This window comes from Lissotriton vulgaris, chromosome 10 (genome assembly GCF_964263255.1).
Source record: "Lissotriton vulgaris chromosome 10, aLisVul1.2, whole genome shotgun sequence".
Taxonomy (NCBI): domain Eukaryota; kingdom Metazoa; phylum Chordata; class Amphibia; order Caudata; family Salamandridae; genus Lissotriton; species Lissotriton vulgaris.
Window position 1 is genome coordinate 442,101,441 of NC_141698.1, and position 27,143 is coordinate 442,128,583.

The 27,143-nt window shown below is 41.6% G+C and overlaps 1 protein-coding gene across 1 annotated transcript in view; it reads left to right on the plus strand.

The window, feature by feature from the left end:
• Window positions 1-435: 435 nt before the first annotated feature.
• Window positions 436-27,143, plus strand: part of ATP6V0C (ATPase H+ transporting V0 subunit c) — a 65,943-nt gene continuing 39,235 nt past the window's right edge. Inside the window, exons 1-2 of the mRNA XM_086941294.1 lie at window positions 436-583; window positions 23,526-23,709. Of these exons, the coding sequence (XP_086797420.1) occupies window positions 517-583; window positions 23,526-23,709 (251 nt within the window). The 5' untranslated portion in view covers window positions 436-516. The remainder of the gene's footprint in view (window positions 584-23,525; window positions 23,710-27,143) is intronic.

The window sequence follows — 27,143 nt, forward strand, 5'->3', positions numbered from 1 at the left end:
AAGTGGCAGGTCAGTCGTGCATCTATAGAGGCAATCGACTAAAATGCTAATTAACTCGTCCTGGCCTCGCCTACTATGCTAATACGACCCCACGTCACTCCATGCTGTCAGAGCACTTAGTGCCATGATAAGTGGTACGATCCCGAAGGGGGGTGCAGAAAGTGCGTCGAACGACTCATTGAATGTTTGGTATTACCATACCCTTCAATGTTGCCACTACACACACTATAGCAAGTCTCGCATCCAAGAGTCATCAATTGCATTCCAAATCCGTCTCCCTTTCAGCGACCCGGTGGTTAGGTCCAGGGAGAAGAAGTGAGAGGAAGGGAGGAGGTGACGTCGCTGCGTCAGGGGGAGCCGGCGCGTGACGCCGCCGTGGTCGCCATTTTACGGACGGACGCCCTATTAAGAGAGACTGTGCGGGGCGGAGGCTGCAGTCTGACAGCGGAGAGAAGCAGCAAGAGCGGCAGAGAGATTATAACAGGGCCGTAGTGTACCCAGTTCGCGCCCACAGCCATGGCCTCTCCAGACTATGCCTCTTTTTTCGCTGTCATGGGTGCTTCCTCTGCCATGGTGTTTAGCGGTAAGCTTGTTGTTTCTCCTTGGTGATTGTATATTATTTTTACTGTTCATTTGGAATCGCATTTGTTCTTGTCCCCTAAGTTTAAGAAAGGTTTCTTTCGGTGGCCGTTGAGTACCTTATTGAATTCCACCACCCCTAATGATTATTATCGGATCTTTCCGGATACCTTCGGCTCTGCGGCTCCCTGGTTCGGAGCTCCGCCTCCTTGTTAACAACCGTCCAATTCCGTCTTTTTTTCTGCGGGTGTTCCTTGTTCTCCGTGCTGTTCAGGCGGGCGTACTGACGTCAGTGTGTCTCCCGACTCGGTCATGTGACTGCGGGTGACCCGTCACGAAGCCTGACGGGCAAGGTGTGGTTATTCTCCCGTAGTATAGGTTCAAAGGACTTCATTAATGGAGGTTGTTTTGTGTTACTGGGCAATAAACCTGGACCTTAGCCAACGTTGTTCCCGTTCGAATTTATTTCCATGGCCATCGCTACGTATCTACATCTTACTCCGTCATTAGTATGGGCTCCCATACAGGTCATCGTCTAGATCACTAAGTGGGTTGCCCGCGGGAGTAGCGGGCAGGGGGTGCTGGCAGGTGATAAAAGTGGGGTATGTGCCATTGACTTCACAAGCAAATGGGTAGTAGGCCGCGATTCTCTAGCATAGTGTCCAGGCCGGGTTGGCAATTGGGCTTTAAGAATATTGACCGATAGTCCTCAGTGAGGAAGACTGCTAACGCCGGTCACGACTTAATCCTTTTATAAATGGAGCACTAGGTGTGTGTGTGTCGAATACACACTACGCTGGCTGTCTCATTGAACGTGGCGTGGGTGTGGCCAATTAATAAACTGGGAAATGTAGTCTATGCTAGGCTGTTGGTGTGACGAACGGTACCACATTTTGGCCCCATCTGTACACCAACTGAATGCTGTTCCAGGATGTAAACCTTCAGTAGTGTTTAGTGCAGGGCAGGCTATGGATGTAACGCGGGTGATTAACTTGGTGGTTTGTTGTGGTATTGTGAACGTTTTGTTTAAGTACTATTTTTTTCACCGATTTGTCGATTACGGTAGGGCAGTGAGTGGTTTCAGTATGTCTCGTACTACTTTGATCTTATGAAAAGCTTCACTGGCCAATATCAGACTGTAGTGTAATGAACCGTTTCTTGCACCTAATGGCTCAGTAATGCTGGTGCCCGTTCACTTTGACCTCCACTTCACCTCAAGTCCGAAGAACTTCAAATTTACCCGAATAGGTACATTATCTAGTTACTCGTGAATGGCTTGGAAGTATTGGGTTCTAGATATTATTTGGTTGCTTTTGAATACGATACTCCAGACAAAGTCTTGTGTTTTGGGAGTACCGAGTGCCAATGCACTTAGCTTGTATTTTCAATTCACGTTTGTTTGTTTTTTTCAATTTGTGGGATCAATCTTCTTGGATAAAATTCGGATTTAGAATTTTAATGGAACATGAAGGGGATTTATTTATTTACATAGTTTTATATAGGGTTATCTGTTCAAACCGGATCTGCGACCTTTGCTTCAGTATGGCCCATGCAGTGTCTAGGTGATGCAGTAGCTTTTAGACTTATGTTTGAAAATTAATTTGTAAGGATTGCGGCACTAGCGCAGTAAGTGTCGTGACGTATTCCCCCCCCCCCCCCCCCCATATTCGCATCAAAGCGGACTTATTTTCTGAATTTAAGCATTGCGTTGAACAATTATTCATTCTGGGTTATTTAATGTTCGCACTGCAGGGTTACCTCTTGCGACTGGCATTGCAGTGCATCTTTTGGGTCTTTACTTTTTCATGGATACATGCATTGTGACCGTTTTACATTTGGAAAATAGAGTGCCAGTGCCCAAACATAGCACTGCTCTGATGCCAGAGGTTGGCGCTATTAAAAGTCGGTGCGCCAATAACCAAGGCTATGTATGCCTGATCCACCTCAAGCCTCTTAAATCCTCTGCTAGGCCCCATTATCTCGCTCTTAAAGGTTACTGCGTTCTTCCCTTATTGCATGTTTTGCATTTTCCTCCTTTAGCCTCGGCGAGTTTTTCCCGGTCTTGCTCTCGGGAAATGTTTAATCACGACAAATAAGTGCCGTCCCCAAAATTGTATGCTGATGTCCGCCACCGGCTCAAATTGAGTAATGGTTTGACATTTAGACGACCTTCCGTTTAATTTCTAACCGCTTCGGTCTTAGTATTTTTTCACTGGGTACTTCACTTTTAGCCAATAGACTGGCAAATGTGTCTTAGTATTGTTATCGTCTAGTTTTATACTTGGCCTCAGTATAGCTTTCATTGAAGATTTTTTCTTAACTTGTTACGGCTAATTAAAGTGGTGGTTTAGGCTTCAAAGAAATTCTTTATTTCAGTGTGCTGTAATTTCTTAAGAAAATTGTTGTTATTGCTCGAGGCAGATGTTGTGCACATAATTTTCTACCAGCCAATTAAAGGGACTCTCAACCTGGCAGAAATGGTATCGCTTGCCTAAAGTTCGATAATTGTATTGGGCTACAATGTAGTTTAGTGTCTCTCTCTCTGGTTTCTGTCTGTTTTGAAAGATAGAGAAACAATGTGCTTATGGATACAATAAGATGCAGAATTAGTAGATCCTACAGGATCGAGTGGGCTTAAGAAGCCTAATCCTGGGCTTATCCTCCTCACTGTAGTACATCCTAGAAAACAACTTGAACCCTGGAATACTTGCCAGAACTCAAGGACAGTCAGCTGCTCCTCCTCCTACTACTACTTATATTACTTATATTACTATATTGACCAATGCAACTAATCCTTTCCTTTCTGTTTTCCTGGTCCATCTTATTTTTGTCCTACTTCTATGCTTGTGATAAGAGAACATGCCTGCATCACTATACCTGACAAATACTGAAGCAGCCTTTTATTAAATGGTCCCTTCGCTATACTACACCTGCTTGAAAGCTTGGCTACTCAGATGCCAATTGATGATTTGAACTATGTAAGCTAGGTTAGGTGGGTACTCCTTACTCAGGCACTACTTATTTTTTAGGTGTCTTGTTTTTCGTTGCCAGGGCCAGCGTTTAACCTTTGCACTGCTGCTCAGCAATTTCCAATCCTAAAGCAATACTCGGGAAGTGCAAACATTTTTTTGATTGTACTGTGGTGGGGCAGAAACATATTTAGGGATATGGTTTTCACTTGGAACAAAGTCTCGCTGAACTTCAGAAAGTTACTGGCGATACTGCTATACAACTTTCTGGTAGTGGTTACAGTATAGAAAGGGGCCTTTATGAAGTTGATCATTTTTTGTTTCCCGGTATCAACAGTTATAGGTTGCTAGATCCAGCTAGCAAGTTGAGTGTGCTCACATATTTAAATAGTTCTGGTAGAGCCCTTGGTTAGCGCATCCCCTAATGTAATACCTTTTGCACGAAGGGTCAAAGCTGGAATTTTAAAAATTTGCTTTTAAATAAATATATTTTTACTTTAAAAATGCGCTTTGCAATTCTTTTTGTAGTATACTGTACATATTTTACACTATAGGGCTTAATATACAGGTTTAGTCAAATCCACTTTGTCTGATGCCCAGTGGTAGTACCAGATGCGGCTTCTCCAATAGGGTTTGTATGCTGTAGACGGAAGGCAGTTGTGCTTTAGTGAATACATGTACTTTGTAAAGTGGCAGAATGGGCTTTGTGCATAGTTGCAATTCATTCTTTTAAGTCTGGGTTTTGAAAGTGCACCTGCCAAACTATGTTGTCATAAAAAGTGGGCTTTGCGTTTGCAGCTTTTTTATTGACTTTCTTTGACCATAGACTGAGACCCAATCACACCTTAGAATATTCATCTCACCCAAATCTACATGAGTGTATTTCTGTCTACTCGTGTTTGTATTTAACTACTTTCCAACTAAAGCCATGTCTGTCTATCCTGGTTGATTCCCTCCTATGTCTCCCTGTGTGCTAATGAAGTATGCGTATATGGAGTCCAGGTTATTTGATTTTGCTGGTGCTTGTTGATTTTGCGTTTCTAGCTTAATGAAATCGAAATGAGTGCTGTGTGCAACCACTCTGCCTTGGCTTCGTTATTACTCTTAATTTGAAGGCAACCCTTGGTGTGATAGCCACACATCCTATTTTTATTTGCAGCTTCTAGGGTGCATATTGCTTGTGCTAGACCTTAAAGTAGTAAGTAAAGTTGACTATGCAGAGTTCTGGCTGTGATTTATTTATGTTAAATTTAGGTTGCACTTTAATTATCTGAATTAATCCAGTGTAGGTGCTTTGGACTAGCTTGTTTAAAACCTGGTATTCAACCTACTTGGTACATGTAGTGCAGGTAAGCATTATAGTTCTTTTATATCGGACTAACGTATGTCATGGATGTCTTTTTGTAATAAATAGCTTTGCCAGTTTCCCTTAAAGTGCTCTTTCACAACATCTTCTTCTGTTTTCAGTAAACGAGTCTAATACTTATTAGATGGTTTGGTATGGCAGAACTTGTGTATGGTTCAATATGTTGTCACTGTAAACATGTTGGTGGTAAATAACTTTACAGAATTACTGGTGAATGGGACGGTAAATCCAGACTGAATTCCTGTTTTTATAATTTGTCTTTTTGAAAATTTTATGTCTCAGGAGAAGCAATGCATACATTATGACAGCCATGATATATATTCAATCCTGGATCTTTTTTTTCTCCAGCTAGTGTTCTGTATTTTAGCGTATTTGACACCAGATTGTATGGTCTACACTTTGCATGTGCAGAGGAGTTGTATTATGAAGGGAAGTTGTAATAGAAATAAACAACTTTGGAAGGACTGTTGAAAGTGGAACAGTAATCTTTGTTATTGTAGTATAGTTGGCGAAGAAGGGTCGATCGAAGAAGGGTCGACATGGTACTAAGATGAGTAATGTTTGTAACTACTGTAATGTGGGAATTGCGTTTACAGAAACTTAAGAAAACCACATACAAGTGTCCACTAAGCCTCCTTTGTTCATTTTTGACTTTCCACTGTATAGTTGACAGACTAAACTGAAAGGGAGATAAATGGAGTGTTTGGTCATATTTTGTGGTGTGGTAGTGCATTCCGTTTGAGTTGATGTACATTCCACAAACTAAATTCCATTTTTAGGTTTAAATCTTTTTATTCATTTAAAGGACATAACAAGATGCAATGAGCTATACAGCACCATAGCTATATAGCGCATCATAAAAGAAACAACCTACCTTCCCTCCCCCATGCTCCACTCTATACAGTCTGTCCCTAAAGAAGAGCATGTATGGCACAAGGCATTTCAGTGTGTCGGAAGTTGTGCTGGGTCTTGCTGCAGCACAGTGGGTGAGACGTAGCAGTCGCAGGTATTAGGGGCAAGTTAGCTTGCTGAATTCAGAGCATAGTAGGGCTACAAAAGGATGACACAGTTCAGAAAAGGTGGCCCCATCTCCTTGGAGTGAGGAGATGCGTCCATACCTAGCCTATACCATAGCCTGTGTAACCACCCCTGTAGCGTGGGGGCTCTGACTGTGCCCCAGTGGGAAAAAATGTTCTGCCGCTCCCAGAGCTATTCCCATCTGTCTGCTCTTGCGGGACTTGAGAGAAAATCTGAATATCAGGCAAACCCAGGATGACGTATGCCGGGAAGCGTAATATGGTAGTGTCTAATTGTGTATCAATCTGATCTAAAATGTGTTCCCAGTACTGCTCAAGAGTGGGGCATCCCCATTACGGGTCGATCAGTGTACCCTCCACCCCGCTTCCCCTCTGATATCGGTTATGGGGTGAGCGGCGATGGGGAAAGTAGTAAGGCTGCTGCATGTAGCTGTTGCGTCCCAAGCCTTTAGGGTTGCCCTTGTGATCGGCGAACCATATAGCCCAGGGGGCTGAGAGGCTTTGCGGAGAAAGGGAATCTTCCAGAGGGACTGGCCAGCCAATGCTCGCTTCATGAATAGCCAGTGTTTCTAAGATTCCTTCTGAGACAACTCTAGCAAGGGTCGTAGCTGGATGGCCTTATAGTAGCGATCTAGATAAGAGATCCCCAGGCCCCCTTTGCCAAGGGTGTCTAAAGCTTGTCTTTACTCATCCTTGGTTACTTATCAAAGGAAAGGAACATACTTTGAAGCGGTTTCAGCATGCCTGGGGAGGGTTCTACGAACAATGCCTGACTATATTCCATTTTTGTTAGGACTCTGATTAGATTTGTCATGGGCACCTTGTTGGTGAGTTCATGAAGCCCTCACCCACCAACCTGGTTGGTGGCATGCTTCATCATCGGGCCCACCCAGTGACACCTAATGTGTCCTGGGTGTGCTGCGACGCCTGCTTACAGCGGAGCTGGTATTTTACTGAGTGCAGTGTGAGGTGTGAAGTGTGAGTTAAAACGGCTTGGCAAGGGTCCCAGTACCCGAGGGTAAATTACATTTAATAACTGGGCCCCCGTCCGCGGTTAAAATAAGGCTTGGGGATGTTTAAGGGAGGCGAGTTACTACCTCCTACATCCATCAGTTGGTCGACCTGTTTCAGCCAGTGCCTTAAACTAAATCTGGCTTTCCTCAGGACCTTTTTAAAATGGAGTGTAGTGCCGGATAAAAAGGAGTGTAATAAGGTGTTTCTAAGTGTGAGAGGGGATTCCCTTCTCATATATGCGCTTTGATTTTGCAGCCAATGCTTCCAGGAGTGAAGCGGTAAGGGGTTGACCAGCTTTTCTGGTCAGAGCCTGCCTTGTACCTGTTGCACCGTCCTTGTACTCGGGCAAAACTAACCTTGGTAATTTCCCTTTTACTATTGATTTCCTTTCGTGATAAACTTGGAACCTCGTTGTCTAAGGTTGTATCGCTGTGACTGGGCAGATACATTTGGAAACTAATCCCAAACAATTTAGTAACCTGGAGCTGGCCAGATCAAAGTGCTGCTTTCCAAAATGTTTCTCACATTTGGATGAGGAAGTACACCTGCATGTTGCCAAGTGGCAATTGATTCAATTTACGATCTCAATTTCCTTAGTGAAACTGATTTTGAAAATCCGAACTTTAACAACTCTTCCCATTTCCCCAAAATTCTATTAAATAGTTATATAATTGAAACTGGTTTTATTTAACTGCGTTAATGTGTAGTACTGTCTGGGCATTGGTTGCACCTAATCAGTGCCAGTTTAGTACCAAAGTATTCCAATAAGCGTCAGAAATTTAACCAGTCCATCTTTGCAAAGTTCCTTCCAATGCGCAGCAACATGTGTTGCTGCTCATTTTTTTAAAGTAACTTTTGAAGCGTTTGACCTTAAAGCAATTTGATTTTTGTTAAGCTGCAGATTATGCTTCAGATGAATTATGTTGGAAATGCAGCATATCTACAGTTGAGCATAAATCTCCACAGCTGTACAATCGCATAATTTGGTGGCCCAGTTCTAAACATATTTAACCATTCAAACATTGCTGTTAGCAGTTGCCCCTTTTTAGGTTGAGCCTGTAAAGGCGCTCATGTGCTGTTCTGGCGCAGACCTCATGTAGGGGGTTTCAAAACTAACCTAAGAATAGCACACGTTTGGCCCACCCTATTGGCCTTTGCTTGTGTCTTTTTTTAACAGACTGCATGCAATTGGCCAAAGGTGGGTGCATTGCTCCGCCTTTGGCATATTGATGTTACAAGGAGAGGGGTCCCAGTAAGAACTTTTTAATGAACAAAGCAATACTTGAAGTTGTTCTATGCAACTCGACCTACACCAAGCAGGGGTCGAAACATGAACTTTTTCTTCTAGACCTACCCATGACCTACAGATTGTTACTGTGCTTTATAATATGGGATAGGTCTACACAAGTTGGACATACCACTCTAATGACATGTGATGTCAACTATGTACTTTTTGTGACCACATTTGACCTTTGAAACTTTTACACATAACCCCATTCCTCACGAATCACTTACCTACCCCACCCCTTCCCTCACCTATCTTTGGGCAAACCGTCTATTTATATTTTATATGCTTATATATAAAATGTATGTAGATTAGGGTGTGAATAAATAACATCACTCATCAAAATTGTGTAATTTGTTTTGCATAGATCAACTTCAAGTGTCGCTTTGTTCATTAAGAAGTTCCCTTACTGGGACCCCTCTCCCTGTAACATTGAATACCCAGGTCCCAGTACTATGGGTCAACCGCTCTATGTAATGCATGGCATATTGGTGTCGGTTATCCGCACAGCCGCCATGTGGTTTCCGTTATCGTGCCCAGACACACGGGTGCGATTATTGAAACCAGATGTCTCGCTGTGGCGCGCGCGCACAACACGTGTACTTTTTTTTTTTTTTTTTTTTTTTTTTTGGTTCCATTTCACTGGGAAGCAACTAAATGAAAGAAGGAAACCGAGGTCGTGAACCGTTCAAGTCACGGTTTTCAGTAATTCATTTAGTTTTTCTACTTGCTTAACTGCTTTCTCCCTCTGAGAGGAATCTGAGGACATTTCGTTCAGTGATGGTGCAGCGTCACAATGGCTGCCTCTGATCAGCTAGGCGCATTATTTTCAACAGACGGTGATATGGAAAATACAGTTCGATGCAACTTCTTGTTTTGGAGACTTTATGCTTAACAAGCACCCCCGTAACTAAACCGAGCACGCTCGCAATCAGCCGCTAGTACTATCTGTATTATCTGAGATCTCTGCATATCAGTGAGTCCTCCACCCTGCCCACCTGCATTCCCTGAGCACCACAGGTAGTAGAGAATGTCACCTGCACAGGCTGATCACCTCCTGCGTCGGCAGTCTCCCATCCCGACAGCTGCTGCGTCGCCATCCACACACTGGATTCACTAGATACCGACTACTTTACTGCAGCACTGCAAGTGCTGTAAAAACACCGCCTGGCCAAGCTTGTTATCTCAGGCGGATGAAAGGATAAGCTAAACCTGTTGAGATAGGAACCCATGATATCGCTTGTGAAGATCTCTGCAGAGGTGGCATCGGCCAATTGCAACAAATGTTAATACGGCGTGCATTAACCCCCGGAGATACGTTTAATGGATTGGATGCTATGGCCTGTTTGCAAGTGGCTCTATGCTGCCGGTACATTAATGCACAAGCTATCTTACGGGTAGGGACCAGTGACGTGGCTGCACTGATCGCTACACTTGGCATAATATCCCACATAGATATTTTTCATGGACTGAAGCATGTGCCCTACACATCTGTGTGGGAATTAAACTGATGTATAGAACTGTTTTACATGGATTGGACCACATAAACTGCAAGAGAGGTTACGAACACCTCTCATATTAACCCTCGTAGCTGTAGGAAATGGTGGAACCAATGACGTGCAGCATCCATACAACCCTGCAGTAGGTGCATCTGTATTCTGAGCCATTTTACTGGAACTATCGACTGGCAGAATACATAGGGCTGCGCAGCAGGCACATTGACACCCTCTGCTATCTCACTTGGTGACCTGCAGCCTGCTTAAATATCTCTGCTAGAGGCCTATTAATGGCCTGACACATGTTCCATGGATGGTACTTGGGGACTTGCAGCATGCACACAGTTCTGCAGAAGGAGTTGTAACCACAGAGCTATCCAGACGGGATCCTGGCTTGCTGCCTATAGGCCTCAGACACGAGCATCTGTACAGCAGTTACATGAACAGTCTGAGCTGTTTTACATGGATTGAACCATCGTTACAAAATGGTGCAATTCTGCAGAAGGAGCAGTGAACTCAAATTTACATAACTGGCATTGTGACTGCAACTAGCACATTAACAAACTGAGCTGTCTTGATTGGATTGGAACTCGACTCTGCCCACTAACCGTGATTGCAGTATGAGTAGGGAACTCTACCTAGACCTGTGAGATCTATGCCATTTAAACCAGGTAATTTGAATCTAAAGCCCACCTAGCGGGGAACAAAGTGGAATACCATTTACAGATCCCTATTAGGATACAGTGTTACTCCATATACCTTAGAAACCTCATCCAATCTCCAGACGTGGATTACTGTATCCAGTTTGGACCTTCACATAAAATAAAAGGTATCCTAATTCTGACTAAGTCTGTCAATATAATCTTTCCATCCCATATATAAATATAGAACCTGGTATAAAAGAGAATTTGTTATATATCTACAGGTTCTCTGCTACATCAAATATTTTAAATTTACAATTTCCTGGAATTTTTGATTCCTGGCCATAAGATACTAAGTAAGCATTCTAGAAAGTATCCCCTACCACACTGGGTACCATATAAGTCAGACTGGGATGTTTAGTGCTCACTAATCTTCCACTTCCAACTCTATTCTTTTCACACTCTATTAAATCTTTTTCCTTTTCATCTTTCCTTGTTCCTCTTCTTTTAGGTCTTAGATTTATTTGTCTAAAAGTAACATCAAATGAAGGCATACCAAGTTAATGAGTCCATTATTTTTGTCAGTTAAATGATGTAACTTAAAGTAGAAGTTGGACTACAAAACTGAGGAATGATAATATTAAAGAATGTTAAGTTTTTTTTATTATTTTCAGTATTTGTGGCTTTTCCTGACTAAGGTGTACTTTATGCCGGAACGCGCGTCGAAGATTAAGTCTTTTGCCTCAGGATTGTCCCATTTTTTTTAAAGTGTTTAATTAGATTTGTGTAATAAATATCATCCCTGTATGTTCAGAATAATACGGATTTTATACTTTGTGAGATTTGATATGTGACGAATACATTTTTGTATTTTTTAGTTACTTTGTGTTTAGTTAAAGTAACTTAATGTAACAAACTAAGAAATGCTTCATATCCTTGCCTAGTAAGTTATTTTTCATTGAGTAAGAGTAGGGACTGCAGAGCTCACTACCTGAGATTGGTACTTGTGACATACTGTGGGGCGCGGTGAGCACGCACACATTCTCCCCAGGAGGAGCATTTAGATGGATTGTAACTGATGACACGCATGATGTATGAAAATCTACAGGAGGACCAGTGACTGCAGATATATTGACCTTGGATTGGCATTTAGTGATAAGTAGATCAGTCCCTCTTTCTCTCAAGTGGGTGCATTGACCGTCTAAGTTGTCCTGCATGTTTTGGACCTGGTAGCTTCCAGGCTACACACGGACCTGCAAGTAGGACCAGTGACCCCCAGATTGATTTTCCTGGGATTAGTACTTTGGAGCTGTAGATGCTATTCACACACTCTGCAGCAGGCGCATTAGCAGCCTGAGCTGCCTTGCTTGCACTGGCTGCTGTAACTTGCAGGTTCCACACCCAGCGGTGTCTCGGTCTGAGCCTTTATCTCCCAGCCCTGGCAAGCTCCTAGTCCTGAGGGGGTGGCTTGGCCACTCCCCTTGCTGCTCACCAGGCCCCGGGGTCTGTGAGGGGTCTTTTTGCACTCACAATGATCACATACGTGCACTCATAAATGCAACGCCTAATGAATTGCAAATTTTCAATGCAATAGGTCTAGTATTTGCTGCACTTCCAGCTGCTGATATTGTGAATAACAAACCTTTTATCTGTGTTGGTTTTAAAAACAAATACATAAAAATACATTTCCATTTGCAATACCTATAGCTTTACACTTTGCAAATGTGAGACCTGTTGCATTGCAAATGCTTATGGTCTGACTTGACATCACAGCTGTCGGACAACTATGTGAAAACCAGTGAAGTGCTAGGGCTCCTCCCACATGTTAAGAGCCGACAGTACATGTTTAAATTGGACAGAAGTTGATAAAGTTCACATTACCATACAACATTCTTTCAAAGCCTGAACTATTGGCATTGCTAGCGCTTGTTAAATAGTTAGACAAACATAATTGCCAAACATGCTCTGGGCAGTCTGATCTCAAGTATACAGTGGGAGCCCTAATCAGAAATTGGGCAAATAATTTTGAGGATCATTTGAAACACTTACCCCAGACATGATTTGAGGGACAGGAGATGTTACTGAAGGCCTCGCCCAGTTTGAAGACCTCTGCTGAAGTGGGTCACTGCAGGATGGCTATGCCAAAGCAGCTATTCACAGATACTAGGGAGAGTAGCCACCCAAGGCAGAAATGTTAAAAATGAGAATTTCCCCATATGTTGACTGGGAAGGGAAATTGTGGTTTTACCTCAGTTTGTTCCAGGTTTGAAGATGTACAAAGTCCACTAGAGCCAGGGATGAAGTGTGTGTGGGCGTTGCTGTCTGTTTTGAGAAGGGTTGAGTGAGTGGGGGGGAGTAGATGGGACAGCCTGCTATGGCATCCGGCTTGACTCTCAATCGCCCTTAAAGGTCCCACAGTCCTTTTATCCCACAGTGGAAAAAGTCCTCTAAACCCGATAGAATGTAAAAAGAAGAAAATGGCGTTTGGGTACCCTGCCCTGTTACCGGGTTGTACATGTCTCACAGATGGCAGTTGAGGGTTTATTTTTGCCCTTCTGGTGTCATCAACCGACCATTAAGGATTGCTTAATATACAAACCAGCATTTTCAATGCATTTGGTCTTGTAATTGCAAGTTTTGGAGCTATTGGCAATGTAAATGGAAATGCCTTTTATAAAACCTTTAAAAGTATTGTCACTTACAATACCAAAAGCAACACCTATTGGCGCTCAACATGCAAATACGACAAAATAAAGCAGCCGCAGTTGTCCCCATCAGCGTCAATAACAAAAGTAGTGTTCACTCACTAGATAAAGCACTCTGTGTAACGTGCCAAGTAAAAAGTCCAGTCCTTCTGGGCAGTAACAAATGGCGACACGGCAGTAACAAGGAGGGACTAACAAGCCTCATAAGGCATTGGAAGCCTGCATTTATCAATGTCACCAGCCAATGAAATATGGTAGGAGAGTGGGCAAGTCTTTCGTAGCATACTGTACTACAGCATGCCTCGCAGAGCAAGCGGTGCTTGCAGCCATTAACATTTGACTGTTTAAAAAATCAACTGAAAACATGTCTCTCAAAAGTAAGCTTTCAATATTTCATTATTCCTCCTCCCCCCCTTCTCCCTGTAAAAATGAAGCTTCGTAGGAAGAATGCGTAGTTTGAAGTCTTCTTTATTGAAAGATATCCAACACCCACAGGAATGTGCTGCTGCTAGACTCCAGGACTCCGGGCAACTGACTTTCGTTGGCCAGAGTACTAGAACCGAACGGAGCCATTGGAATGAGAACACAAGTTATAACATTAAAAGTGTGCCCTCGTGCTGAGTGCAGCACGAGGACACGAGGGATATACCACAACTTCTCCCTCTTCACAATATTTCAAAAATGAGAACAAAAGAATAAAACAAAGCAACAAAAAGAAACAAGTACATTTCAACCTAAAACATAATCATTAAATCTGACAGGTAACTTCCTACATCGAACAGAAGAACCAGAAGATTGATGAAGAACCTCCGCACCAACTTCAGAAGCAATGGAGGGAGGAGAAGAACCTGTCAGTGGATCTGTTTGATCAGAAAAAGAACACAAAGAGGAAGAATTGCTAGAGATAGGAGCATCTAACCAAAAAGACTAGTTACACTGATCAAATTGTTCTCTAGTCAAGTTTAACAAAGAGCGTGCTTGAGAATTGGTCAAGTGAACTAAAGCTCTTATTCCACCATCCTCTACTACCAAGTAAAGCTGAAGCTTTACTAACAGAAGTTACTTGAACTGGAGTGGAGAATTTGGAGAGACCTTTAGAAACTCTCTTCGGGTTTTTAATAAGAACCCAATCACCAATCTTTAAATCAATTGAACTGAAACATTTACCCAAATTATGTTTGTCCTTCATGACACTCTGTTTTTGTAGAACTATATTAAACAAATGATCATCACGACATTCATTGACTTTAGTCTTGACATTCTTCTGAGAACCACTTGGGGCACAACTTAGTATGGACATTCCTATTCCTTAACAATGAAAAAGGAGACACACCAGTTGTACTATGAGGAGAGATTATATGACCAAAACTTATCCTCAAGAAAATCCTTGACATTATGAGAAGAAATAGCTGTTTGAACAGCATCTTTTAGGAGTCTATTAGCTCTCTCAACCAAGCCGTTTGAAGTTTGGCGAGTAAAGAGCCACTTTAAAATGAACAACATCATGTTCAAGTAAAAATGAAGTAAATTTTTCGGATATGAAATGGGAACCATTATCAGTAACTACAACAGATGGACAGCCTTCAATGATAGTTTCTTTAAGAATTTAATGGCATTGGCAGAAGTTGGAGTCACAAAACATGTGATACACCCACTTCGAGTGATAGTCAATTAGAACAATGACATATTTCATCTCGTGAGAAAGGACATCAAATGGGCCAGAAAAATCCAAACCAACCTTTTCCCATGGCTTATCTGGAAAAGGAACGGGATGAAGAGGGGTATTCATGAGTTTCCATTTCTTATCCGAAAGTAAGCATTAATTGCAGGAATCTATAAAAAACTTTACCTGAGACTCAATGGAGGGTCACCAATAGTGGGGTTTGATAAGTTGAGATGTTTTTGTAATGCCAAGATAGCCTTGATGCGCAAATTTAATGATATCAAGCCTGATATCTAAAGGAGGAACAAAAACATCATGTCTCATTATCAAATTGTTAACCAGGGACAGTTCAGAAGAGATCATGGAAAACGCTTTTAATTCATTAGACCGTTTCCTATTCTCTGGCCATCCTTTAGAAATGTACTGTGCGACTAATTTTAAATTATGATCATTCTCATATGCTTTGGACCAAGACTCTTCTGTGATACAAGGACACAACTTAGTTGCATCAAGAGTGGCGACTAGACACTCAATGTCACCAATTTCTTCGAAATCAGAAGAATCATTAAGCGACATGCGGGACAAACAGTCAGCACAAATTCTTGCCACCAGATATATGCTTGATGTTTAAGTGAAACTCATGTAATTTTAGATAAAAGCCTAACCAGTCTTGAAGAGGCTCTCCCTAGACCATCACCATTAAGAAGCTGAGTGAGAGGCTTGTGATCAGTGAATAAATCAAATTCACGTCCCCATATATAATTTTTGAACTTTTCAATGGCCCATACACAAGCCAAGGACTCTCGCTCAATAGTGCTATAGTGTTTCAGAATCCTTAAGTCTCCTGGAAGTAAAAGCAATTGTGTTCTCTCCCTGAGACCCACTGTCCCAAGACAGCACCTAAGCCAGTTAAACTAGCATCAACCATTATGAAACATCTGGCAGAATCTTGAAAAGGATGTAATGCAGGTGCTCCAACAATCATGTTCTTGATATGAATAAACGATGCATCAATTTCTTCTGACCAGTCAAATTTTGAACCTTTGCGTAACAAAGAACGAAGAGGTTCAACAATTTGCGCATAGCCTTTTACAAAACTGGCATAATATTCGGCTAAACCAAGAAAGGAACGAAGAGCATCTTTGTCTTTGGGAGGGGAGGCATGAGTAATAGCCTCAATCAGAGAGGACTTGGGTTTTATGCCTTCAGGAGTTAAGGTATGACCTAAGTAGTCCAAAGATTGAGAACCAAATTTACATTTATCAGCTCTGACTGTCATGCCAGATTCATTGAGTTTACTTAAAACAGAAGTCAGATGTGACAAATGAGAATCTCAATCAGGAGAAAAAAACAAAATATCATCCTGATGGGCCTGTACACCAGGAATAGACTGAAAAAGATGATCCATTATTTTTTGAAAAACTAGCTGCACTAGCTTGTCCAAAAGGAAGTTTCAAGTATTTGTAAACTCCAAATGGGGTCACAAATGTGGTAAGATCTTGGGAGGCCTCAGTGAGGGAAACCTGATGGTATGCTGAACGCAAATCAATTAAAGAAAAATATTTTGCACCGCCCAGATTAGCCAGGAGATCATGAATTTTGGGGAGGGGATGGCAGTCAACCAAAATATTTTTGGTGCGTAAGTCGGCACATAGCCTGACCTCGCCCTTCTTTTTGCGTACGATAACAATGGGCGAAACCCCTTCAGAAGAGTCTGAAGGTGCAATGATATCATAATTTTTAAGGGAAGTGAGAACAGACGTAAGTTCATCCCTTGCACTAATAGGGACCGGGCGAACTTTATGGACTCTAGGTTGAGCAGATGCTTTCAATTTGATCTCATGTCGAAAACCTTTGACAGTACCTGGTTGATTGGAAAAGACTTTTGGAAACTTGTCCAATTTGTTTAATGTCAGACTTATGATCATTGACGAGAAGACATTCGGATACGAAAGGTGGAGCAGGTGAGTAATCCTCAGGAGGGTCACCGACTCTTATTGGATTGTCAGAACCAGGCATTAAGTAAAGACCCATTTTGGCGAGATCTTGCCATCCAACAATATTGCGACCATTAATCACAACATAGATTTTTGTAATAACTGATCTCCCAAAGCACTCTAACCTATAATTGAAATAACCAAGCATGATATCAAATTCTCCGAATGCCTTAGGACTGAGGTCTGATTCATTTAAAGAAATGGAGTTGTTCCATTTTTCATGAAACATTGTGTCATTCAAAATGGTTATTGGAGATCCAGAATCCGCCATTACTAAAATCTGTGTCGCCAAAAAGTGCAGAGCAGAATGGACCTTTAACTAATTTAGGAGCGTGAATATAATTGCACTGAATAGAAACAACCATATCTTGAAATTCATCTATGCAATCGTCAATATCAGGACATTCAATGTTATTAACAGAAGGTCTGACTGATTTTTTGACAGATCTGCATAGACCCTGAAAATGTTTTTTTTTTTTTTTTGTTGTTGTTGCATAAAACACATCTTTTGCCAAGTGCAGGACAAGTAGGGTTGTTACCGATATGAGACTTAGAACCGCACCTGTAACAAAAGAGGTTAGGTTTCTTAGGCAACTGTTTAAAAGATCTATTCACGTTAACAACATTAACAGAATTAGAATTGTCTTTTGAGGAAGAATGAAAAGGAATGTGAGGTTGGTCCTTCTGAAGAGCATTAGACGTTATAGACCTTTCAATGCTCTTAGCAATGTCAATGGTCTCTTGAAGTGTAGGTTTCTTACAACTCAACAGGCGTTGTTGAATCTTTTTGGAATAACAAGCAAAAACAAATTGATCCCGGATATAGATGTCAGGATTTGATTCAAATTTACAGGTGGATGCTAAAATTCTTAATTGAGCAATATACTCTTCAATGGATTCGTCTTCACGCTGTCTTCTTTTAAAGAAATTATGTCTTTCAAGCATTTCATTTGGTTCTTCACCATAATGTCTAGCTAGGCGAGACAAAGCTTCTTTATATTCATCCCAATGATCACCTGTATCACCAGAGGGAACAGGAGATCTTGGAAGATTTTCGAAAACATTCTGTGCAGCAACTCCTAAGCAACCATATAATATAGCAACTTTTCTCTCGGGAGTGAATTTTACTGCGTCAATTGCAACAATGTGATTAGCAAAAGCTCTGACCCATTGACGCCAAGGTATAGTTGGTTTGCCAGGAAGTTGAAGAAAAGGTGGAGGTTGAGCAAACTGTTGAGAAGAAGCCATTTGGAAATTGATTGATTCCTCAGAAAATGTTAAAGTTAAATGTTAAATTGAAATAATAATATATGCCCAAAAATGAATGAGATTAAACAAATGAAACAATTGAATGAAGATGAAGTGCAGGCAGTGGTGTGCCTGTCACCGAAGGAATAATATCTTTGAAAATGAAGAAATCAAATTTTGACAATATAATGAATGTTAGTAGAATAGTAAAAAATGATAAAAATACCAGTGGGTGGAGTTTTAAATGCCGATGTAATACAGGCAAAACGAGATGATATGCGCAGTTGAAGTCAATTTCACCAAAGCCGATTCCGTGTAAGCGTAGCTAGGCAACCAACAAAATGGCTGCCTGACGTGTGCGTGTTAACACGACGTAGGGAACGTAAATCCGAGCTCCGCCGAACACACGTCTGAATAGATGATGACGTGCGTACGGCAATGACATACGTGGAGCACGGAATACAAGAGCTGCGCAGGGGTACTCACAGGCTCGAGATGAACTGCCTGGAAGATGTTGAATAGATGGAGAAATCCGCCGAAAGCAGGCAAAGTGTCCGGTGAGGACAGGACAGCTAGGCAGATCAACGTTATTTGAAGAAGGTGAGCCGTCCGTGTGGAAGTGAGTCGGCAGGTGTTGAGGATTGGCCGAGACTCTTCCTGGTTGGGTGTGTTGAAGAGGTTCTTGACCCGCTCTTCGCCAAATGTAAAAATGAAGCTTCGTAGGAAGAATGTGTAGTTTGAAGTGTTCTTTATTGAAAGATATCCAACACTCACAGGAATGTGCTGCCACTCGACTCCAGGACTCCGGGCAACTGACTTTCGTTGGCCAGAGTACTAGAACCGAACGGAGCCATTGGAATGAGAACACAAGTTATAACATAAGAAGTGTGCCCTCGTGCTGAGTGCTCCAAAAGGAAGGAGTTAGGTCCGTGATTGGGGCTGAGGGAGGGCTGGACCATATAACAATATATCCACAAAAGAGGGGCCCTCTTCTCATCTTATTTGAAGTCTATCTTTAAACAAGACTGAATATCCACATTCATCAAATCCAGTCTGGTATCTTTATTTATACCCTTTTACTTGTTTATTTTTTAGAAAGAAGTTTTGAATTGGCAAAAAGAGATACACATATCTATAATAATAATTATTTTCTTATTCGACAAAAATACATTCCTAAAGTGCAAAAAAATTATATTAAACAAACCTCAAAAACATAAATACATCCAACATAACTCATCATTTTGTGATTTACACAGTACAAAAGTTCAATTGAATTTGAAACAAGAGCGCCAAATGACCATTACAATCAATCAGAACGGCACAGAATGCGACAATTTGCTCTTAGTGAATATGCTGAGTGCAGCACGAGGACACAAGAGGGATATACCACACTCCCCCTCCAGCATGCACTAGGACTGTGGCCAGGGTTCCAGGGCATAACTTTTTTTTAATCAATCTTGACTAGACTATCACGAGACATAATTTGACTTTAAATATGAGCCTTCAAGCGAGTAGGAATATGTTCTGGTGTAGGCCATACGTATAACTTCAACAATCTGAGATGTTTTGGGGATATTCACTTAACCATATGAGCATTGAGTTCAGAGGATTGAAGGGTTTTTCCACAACCAGGATAGCTGACCGGCCCTTTCATAAAATTCCTTTTCCAAATTAGGAGGGAGGTGTTCTAATAAAACATAGAGGAGAGTTGGCTGTTAAAAATACTTTGCTACCAAAGTCACATAATTGTCTTTGTTCGAGCAATGTATAAACAAATCTTTAAACTAAATATCAAAGCAAGACCACCTCCCCTATGGAAGGCTGGTTGCTGTCAATCTTGTACTCTTCAGGAATAGTTATGGTTAAGTCTGGGATCGATCGCTATGACCAGATTTCAGTTCAATAGAAGGCCCCAATCCTCAGAAATGATACCTAACCATTAAACTGTCTGCACAGTTAGAGCAGATATAAACTAATGCTGCCTAATAAAACTATGCTTAGTTCTTTCCATAATTATCATTCCAAATGAGCTGAAATTCATGTTAGTTAATCCAATAAACCCGTCTGGCCACTATAAACCAACCTGTAGATATAATGGCTGTAAGGCAGTGACTTTATTCTTCTCCATTTTAAATTAATCTCACCATAAATACAGATATTTAACTTCAGGGGCTAAAACAGCAGACCAGCTTGCCTTAAGCAAGCCTCCAATTGACTTTGACCCTTAAATGCGCGAGGGCCTCCACATGTAAAGAATATCTAGTAACTAAAACGCTAACCTGAAAGTATGGTCTCAAATTGCTAAGCAGCCCTCAACTTAAATTCTAACTGTGCAGATTGGCTTGGGAGCAAGAGCGTTGCAATGAAATAGTGATGTAACAATCTATGGCTTCAGACAAGTTTTAAAAGCATAAACCAAAGTTAGTCCAACGTTTAAGTAACCACCATGTCATCCATATGTTATCGGGCAGGAGACTTAAAAGATGCTAAAGAGAAATGCACACTTTAGGTGTAGTTTTTGAGCTAGGCCAACAGGGAAAGGAGTGTTAGCCCCCCTTTGCCTCCCCCAGATAGCCGACCCTGTCGGGTGCTGGGGATGAATTGTTTAGATGGGTAAACTGTCCTATTTCCCTAGCCTGCTAATTGAAACTCTGGTGGTGGATCAAATGTGCTTCGTTGTTGTTTAACTGTAACCAAATTAAGACCACCTAGACTTCACATGGCCTAAGACTAGTTCCGGTTATGGGCGATGGGCCTGGAGTCATACAAGAATGGTATAGTATAGGCTACTGAAATTATGAAGCAGATTTAGTCAACATTGACTAAATCATGCCGCAAAGAAAGGCAGAATATGCTGCACTTAATGATGGTATTCATAATTTTTGCACATGGTAATCCTGGATGGGCAGATATGTAACCTTCTTACCAGTTTAATTACTAACTACAGAAATGAGCAACTGAAAAATGACTGACCATTCCAGGGGGTCTGCCGCTGCATTCATAATGTTGCAATGTTTTGAGTTACTTTTGATCAGTTTTGAGTTGGAAACTGAACTTTTTTGTTAATCGGTAGATGGGTTATCTGGCAAATACAACCAATCCATAGTTGGGCAGGAAAACCTGCAGAATCCCAATTTAGAGGCCTTGTGTACAGTATTGATCAGAACTTGCATGCTATGTTGGGTTGTAGGGCTTTTTTTTTTTTTGCATCTACACAAATTCTGGATCTTTCCCTCAGAAATCCAAGCAAAAGCTGAGTTCTTGGGTAAAGTTTGTCATTTGTAGGGCATACCGATCTTACATTTGAGGCGTTGTGCTACAAATAGACGACAAACTAGATAACCTAGTTTTCTGATGTGATTTCTTGCTAGGTCTACTTGATATTAGAATAAATAGGCCCTTAAACTCAAATGTTATTTTTATAGTTTCTCCCTTCATTGCAAAATAAAGTGGGATTTAAACAATTTCTTTTCGTCGCCACTTTGAATTGTTTTAAGTAACGTTTTTATGGTCCATTGCAAGTAGATTCTCTCCTCACCGCCTATATTCAGGTATCAAGGGTGCCATATCATATTGGCCAGTTTTGTTCTAGTAGCTTGTAAATTACACCACGTTCTGGGATTGAAGGTTATACGGTTTTTGAGACCAGTTTAATGTTGTTTAGTCCATGATCCAGTTTTAGGTCTATAAACCTGGCTTTTGGTGAAGGCTCTCAGACGTGATGTAGAAAAGAATGGGACCAGTTGACAAGCAGCGTGATGTCAATAAACGGACAGTTTCTTAGAATTCATTGTATTAACTTTCTCATTGGTCATTTTGTACAAAGTTAGGTTAGATTCACCCAGTGGGTGATTTATACGGTGAGAGGATGTTCCCTAGTTCACTGCATCTGTTCGAGGGCACTTCTTGCTTTGATCTATTGCACTTAAGGCTTCTTCACTGGTGCCTCCTTTGTTGATCTTCACACTGTATATTGGATGAAGTTGAGGCTTCCTTGGGCAACACTGGACTTATTCCACCTTTTTCGTGTCTCGTAGAGATCTCCCTAAATTGAAGACAGATTATTTGAGACCCTTGCATGCTTTTTAGTGACTTTGCCAGGTCTCCCTAGTTCAGAAGTAAACTACTTATCCGCTTCACCTTACGACCTGGTACTGGATGTGATCTGAATTCAATAGAACTATTGCTCGTAAAGTTAATTAAGGATTCTGTGGTACATTGTCTCTTTGACAACGTTAAACTCCAATACACTTGTTAGAAAATATGACACGTTTGTCACCGTCACTACAGATGGCTCAGTGTGCTGCATTATACCTCACAATTTAGCCCTCTGCCGAATAATTCCAGTGGCCCTGCACATGCTGTGAAACCTGAACTGTTGGTGTCGGACCCACACAGACTGACTTGACAGACCAGCATGGGGATAGTTTATATAGACTTTAATAAGCGTCTGAAAGCATAAACACTTAACACGTTCCTTTGTTAATTTAGGTTGAGTATTGCTTTCTGAAAAGCTTGTACACTGCTGTAGGAATGTCTTTTCACTTGAAGTGATGCACTAATGACAAGAGACTGAATATTCGGTTTTAGTGAACACTCATTATGAAGGCCTTGTCTTACAGCACAATTGAATACTGCTTATCCCAGACGAGCAGCCGGGGTAATAGAATGGAATCCAAAAGGATGCATAGTTCAAAGTTGTATTCAGATTGAGTCCGAGGGATGTGCTCTAGTTTTCACTAACTGAGATCTGTTAGTTGGCCTTAATCTACTCCTACCACCCTCCGCCATATACCTCCAGTGTTTCCAAAGCAAATTTGTCATGTCCATCCAATGTCTCCCATTCCGAGAATGGATGTCTTAGAGCAGGTCAGCTTGGCTTGCCGAATAACAATGTCCCCGGTGTCGAATGAATTATTGGCACTCCTGGCATGACTCATTAAGGTTGTGCAACGTGGGAATCTTAGCAGACCCCTTCTCTTACATGTTAATTGATTTGTCGGTAGGATGCTAAAACAAGGTAGTTCCTTGACTGTTTGTGGGAAAGGGGGGGGTGTACTGACCATCCTCACACAATTTGCCAAGGGACTAGCTCTAGAAATCTTAAAGTAAACGCTGCTTTTTGACATCCGCTTATAAATTCACCACGTTCCAGGTCTAGAACGTTTGTATTAACCGCTTCCGCTGCATGTTTGCTCCTGTGAAGTAGCCAACCGATTGAGGTAGCAGTGGGCTAGGGATTCTTCAAAATGGTGTGAAATGTCGAAGTAACTATTAATAGCTGTTACCATTCCGGCAGAAAACCTGGTCTTTTGAAAAAATAATGTATTTGCATATCTTTTTTTTTTCTATTTTTTTTCTCTCATTTACTACACTCCCACCGCCAAGTCTGAATAAACTTATTTTTGTTAAATAACAATTCACTACCTTCTGTCTGCTAGATTGGTTACACTGGCAGCGTCTATTAACATGACCAATTTGTTCATTTCTGATCATTCTAATACTTTTTTTCTGTTCATCACCAGCCCTGGGAGCAGCTTATGGCACAGCAAAGAGTGGCACGGGGATTGCAGCCATGTCTGTCATGAGGCCGGAGTTGATCATGAAGTCTATTATCCCTGTTGTCATGGCTGGTATCATTGCCATTTATGGTCTAGTGGTCGCAGTCCTCATTGCAAACTCTCTCACGGAAGGAATAACGTTATTTAAGTAAGTATTCTATACATCAAATTACCTTGCAAATTTAAATTGTTATTTTTGAGAATGGAACTGAACTTGAAAATGTCCTCGCAAACTTTGGCTGCTAGTGTCGTGCCTGGGTGAATGGGATGTGTAGAGGAGTTGCAATCATAGGTGACTGGGTGTGAATTGATACTTTTGCGTTCCTAAAAGCCTGCCTGCCTAAATGAGGAGTTACTTGTACACTGATGTACCTAAAGAACTTGTAAAATGGTTAACAGTTCTCTAGGCCTAAACAAAACAGTCAGTCTTTATTTCGTTATAAAATCACAAAAGAAAATACTATAATTCATAGAGGTGTAAATATATAAAACATGTAAACCTGTTTAGACATAAACAGACTTATACAATAAATAACATCAATAAAATACATGATCATATAATACTTAAAAATTGCTAGGATAAACTCCGGCGAATCTGCCTTCTAAAAGATGAACAGGATTCTGTATACAGACCAAGTTGGGTACATACTAAACTAGTACAGCAATATGCAAAACCATAACACATTAGCCCCAACACTAGGGAGCATAGGGCAATTGGCTAGAGCTCCTATCTGTAAGACTAATCACCCAGCCCAAGTACTTAGCAACAGCGATCACTATGGACTCTTTAGAAGACTTTAAAACCCTAAATGCATCAGGGTTTCAACCATCTGGTCCTAGGATTCCTATAGGCTGGGCAAACAAACAGGATATGTGCCAAAGATTCGTTGTGGTCAGGACAAAATGAGCATTTGCTGCTAGTCGCAGTACGCCATTTACTGGTAAATACATTAGTAGGAAGGGAACCCTCCCTAAATTGGTGGTAGTTTACGATCTATGGTGATCGTGATAAAATCCCAATAATCTTCATACTCCACTTCATGCTTTGTCTCAAGGAAGTCTCTGGATAATGAGGGACTAGTTAAGGCAGCGAACCGCTTCATAACTAGCGAGCTCCAATATGCCACTTTAAAATCTCCCTTTGTTGGAAAGGGATTGTCGACATTGTTTGCTCACAATCTACTCCTACTCCTCTCACAAAGTTATATTTACTCTCCTTAACCACATAATTTTACTTATACCAACACCCTCCCTAACTTCCAGAAGAGCCTGAGCGTAGTGAGAAAGCTCTGGGGTGACCCAGAGCCTACTCTAGTACGGCACTGTCCTAAAGTGTGCCATGTCCTCAATTGCTTAACAACCCATGTCCAAGAATAGGGGTAGTAGCGGGGTAGACTGTGACAGGCCAATTAGTGACCTCAGAAATTTATTCTGAGCTTTTACTAGGAACGAAATTGGCAAAACCCCACAGTTCAGCCCCATACAAAATCGAGGCACAGATTTTTGAGGAATATATTTTTAATGCAGAAGCAATCGGTTTGGTGTAAGAGGATCGCTGCTCCTTCAACAAGACACCTGAGAGCTGGGCGTGCTTGACAGGGTAAATCTATCTGGGGCTGCCAACTAAGTTTACTCCCAATTGTTACCACCAAATAAGTAAAATTCTGTGTCTGTTCCGGAACTCCTTCCTTCATTTCAACTCTACCCTTGATATTCTTATGTTTGTCTAGGACCATAAATTTTAGTTTTATCTACATTCACTAGGAGATCATGGTCCTGACAACTCCTCATCTCTCAAGGGCACACTACAGGCCCTTTCGTGTCTTGGAGTGTATAAGGGTGTCGTCTGCAAACATAAGCAACGGAATCTTCATCCATGCTAGGGTAGGTGCGTCAAGAGTGGGGCAATTCTGAAAATACTGTACCAGCCCATTGATATGTAAAGAGAAGAGGGTTGGTGCTAAAAGGCACCCTTGAACCCCTTCTCTACAGGAAACGGTTGGGTGGCACTCCCCTGTGTATCCCATCATACCTAGGCATAGTTGGCATCATGTTATGTAACCAGGAAAGCCAAAATTTCTAATGGCATGCCTAGTTTCAAAAATCAATTGCTGACTTAAGGTCAACAAAAGCTGCGTAAATGGTACCCCCAAACATTACTGTACGCCAATAAATCAGAATAAACCTGAACACCTAGTCAATAGTGCTAGTACAAGAGCAAAAACCCGCCTGGAGTGGAGACAAGATATCGTGTTCATCAATCCAGGCCTGGATTCGGCTAAAAACCAGTCTAGCAGAAACTTTTTGTATGCAGTCAAGGCTAATAGGCATATAGTTGCCTGGTCGAGAGCGATCCCCTTTCTTATAGCTGGGAAGAATTTCTGCTCCTAACCAACTACTGGGCATGGGTGCTCCACTTGCTGTGGCATTCACGAGGAGCTGAATGTATGATGCCCACTTGTCTATCGTGGAGGAACAGATCCACGGGGATTCAGCCCCAGGGCTCGAAAAATAATTAAAAATGCACAAGACCTGCAGGTCTAGTAAACCACAAAATCTCCTCGACCTAACTGAAAGGCACTTGACCTCAAACTCTGAAAACTGAGCAAATGTGACAAGTTAACAAGATTTAAAAGCATTTTTATTGCTCATTTACTTTGTGAGAAATAAAGATGCCTTTAAATCTTATCTTGTCACATTTCCTCTGCTTTCAGAGGCAGAGGTCCAGTGTCGGATGTATTCCTACTCCAGAAAGGGCGAGTAGGACCTAAAAATAGCTAGACCTTAATCAATCTGACTCCTAAATGCGAGCAGTCGAATTTTTCGAGCCCTGAGTCTGGCCTGGTGCCCTGCCTCTTGGGACTGAGAGTAATGCAGTTTCCGCGTCTTTCTTTGTAAAATACAAGGTGGAAATGGGAGGTGTCAGATCAAAAATTTCTTGTGCCTCCTCAGGGAGTGCGAACTGGGCTTTAAAGTGCGATACAGACTGGTCTGAAGCTACATGATTCTCTGGCACCCTACTAGGTGCACCACTGCCCCATTTTACCAAATTTCAGAAGGTAGTCCTATTTCTTCCCGAGTATGCCTTAAGCAGCTCGTCTCAGTGCTGATCGTCCCGGTCCCTTTTTGAACGATATCGGGCTGTCTTGTATTCTGCCCTTGCCCTTCGTATGACACCCCTATTCTTTGACCTGATCGCCCTAGCAAGAAGAGTTCTATAGGCTGCTCGGCACAATTGATCATACCAGGCAGCTGCCTTAAATCCAGAATTTTTCAGAGGCTTATTGATTTTGGTAATTAAATAGCCTTTGGGCTAATTTCACATGGACCTGCACAACTATCAAATTAATCTCTTCGTGGGTGGCACATGTCTGAAGAGTACCCAGTTCACTAACCAACATTTTACTCATTTGCTCTAGATGCGTTTTTTTAAATTTTTAATTTTTTTTATTAATCACATTTGACCATTTAACTCTCCTGGCATCATTGGTCAATAGTGCCTCCACATGGTCAGTTCGTGGTGCCGGACTAACAAGGGGAAAACCTTTGGGATGCAAGGAAAGCACTAGAGAGTTGTGGTCT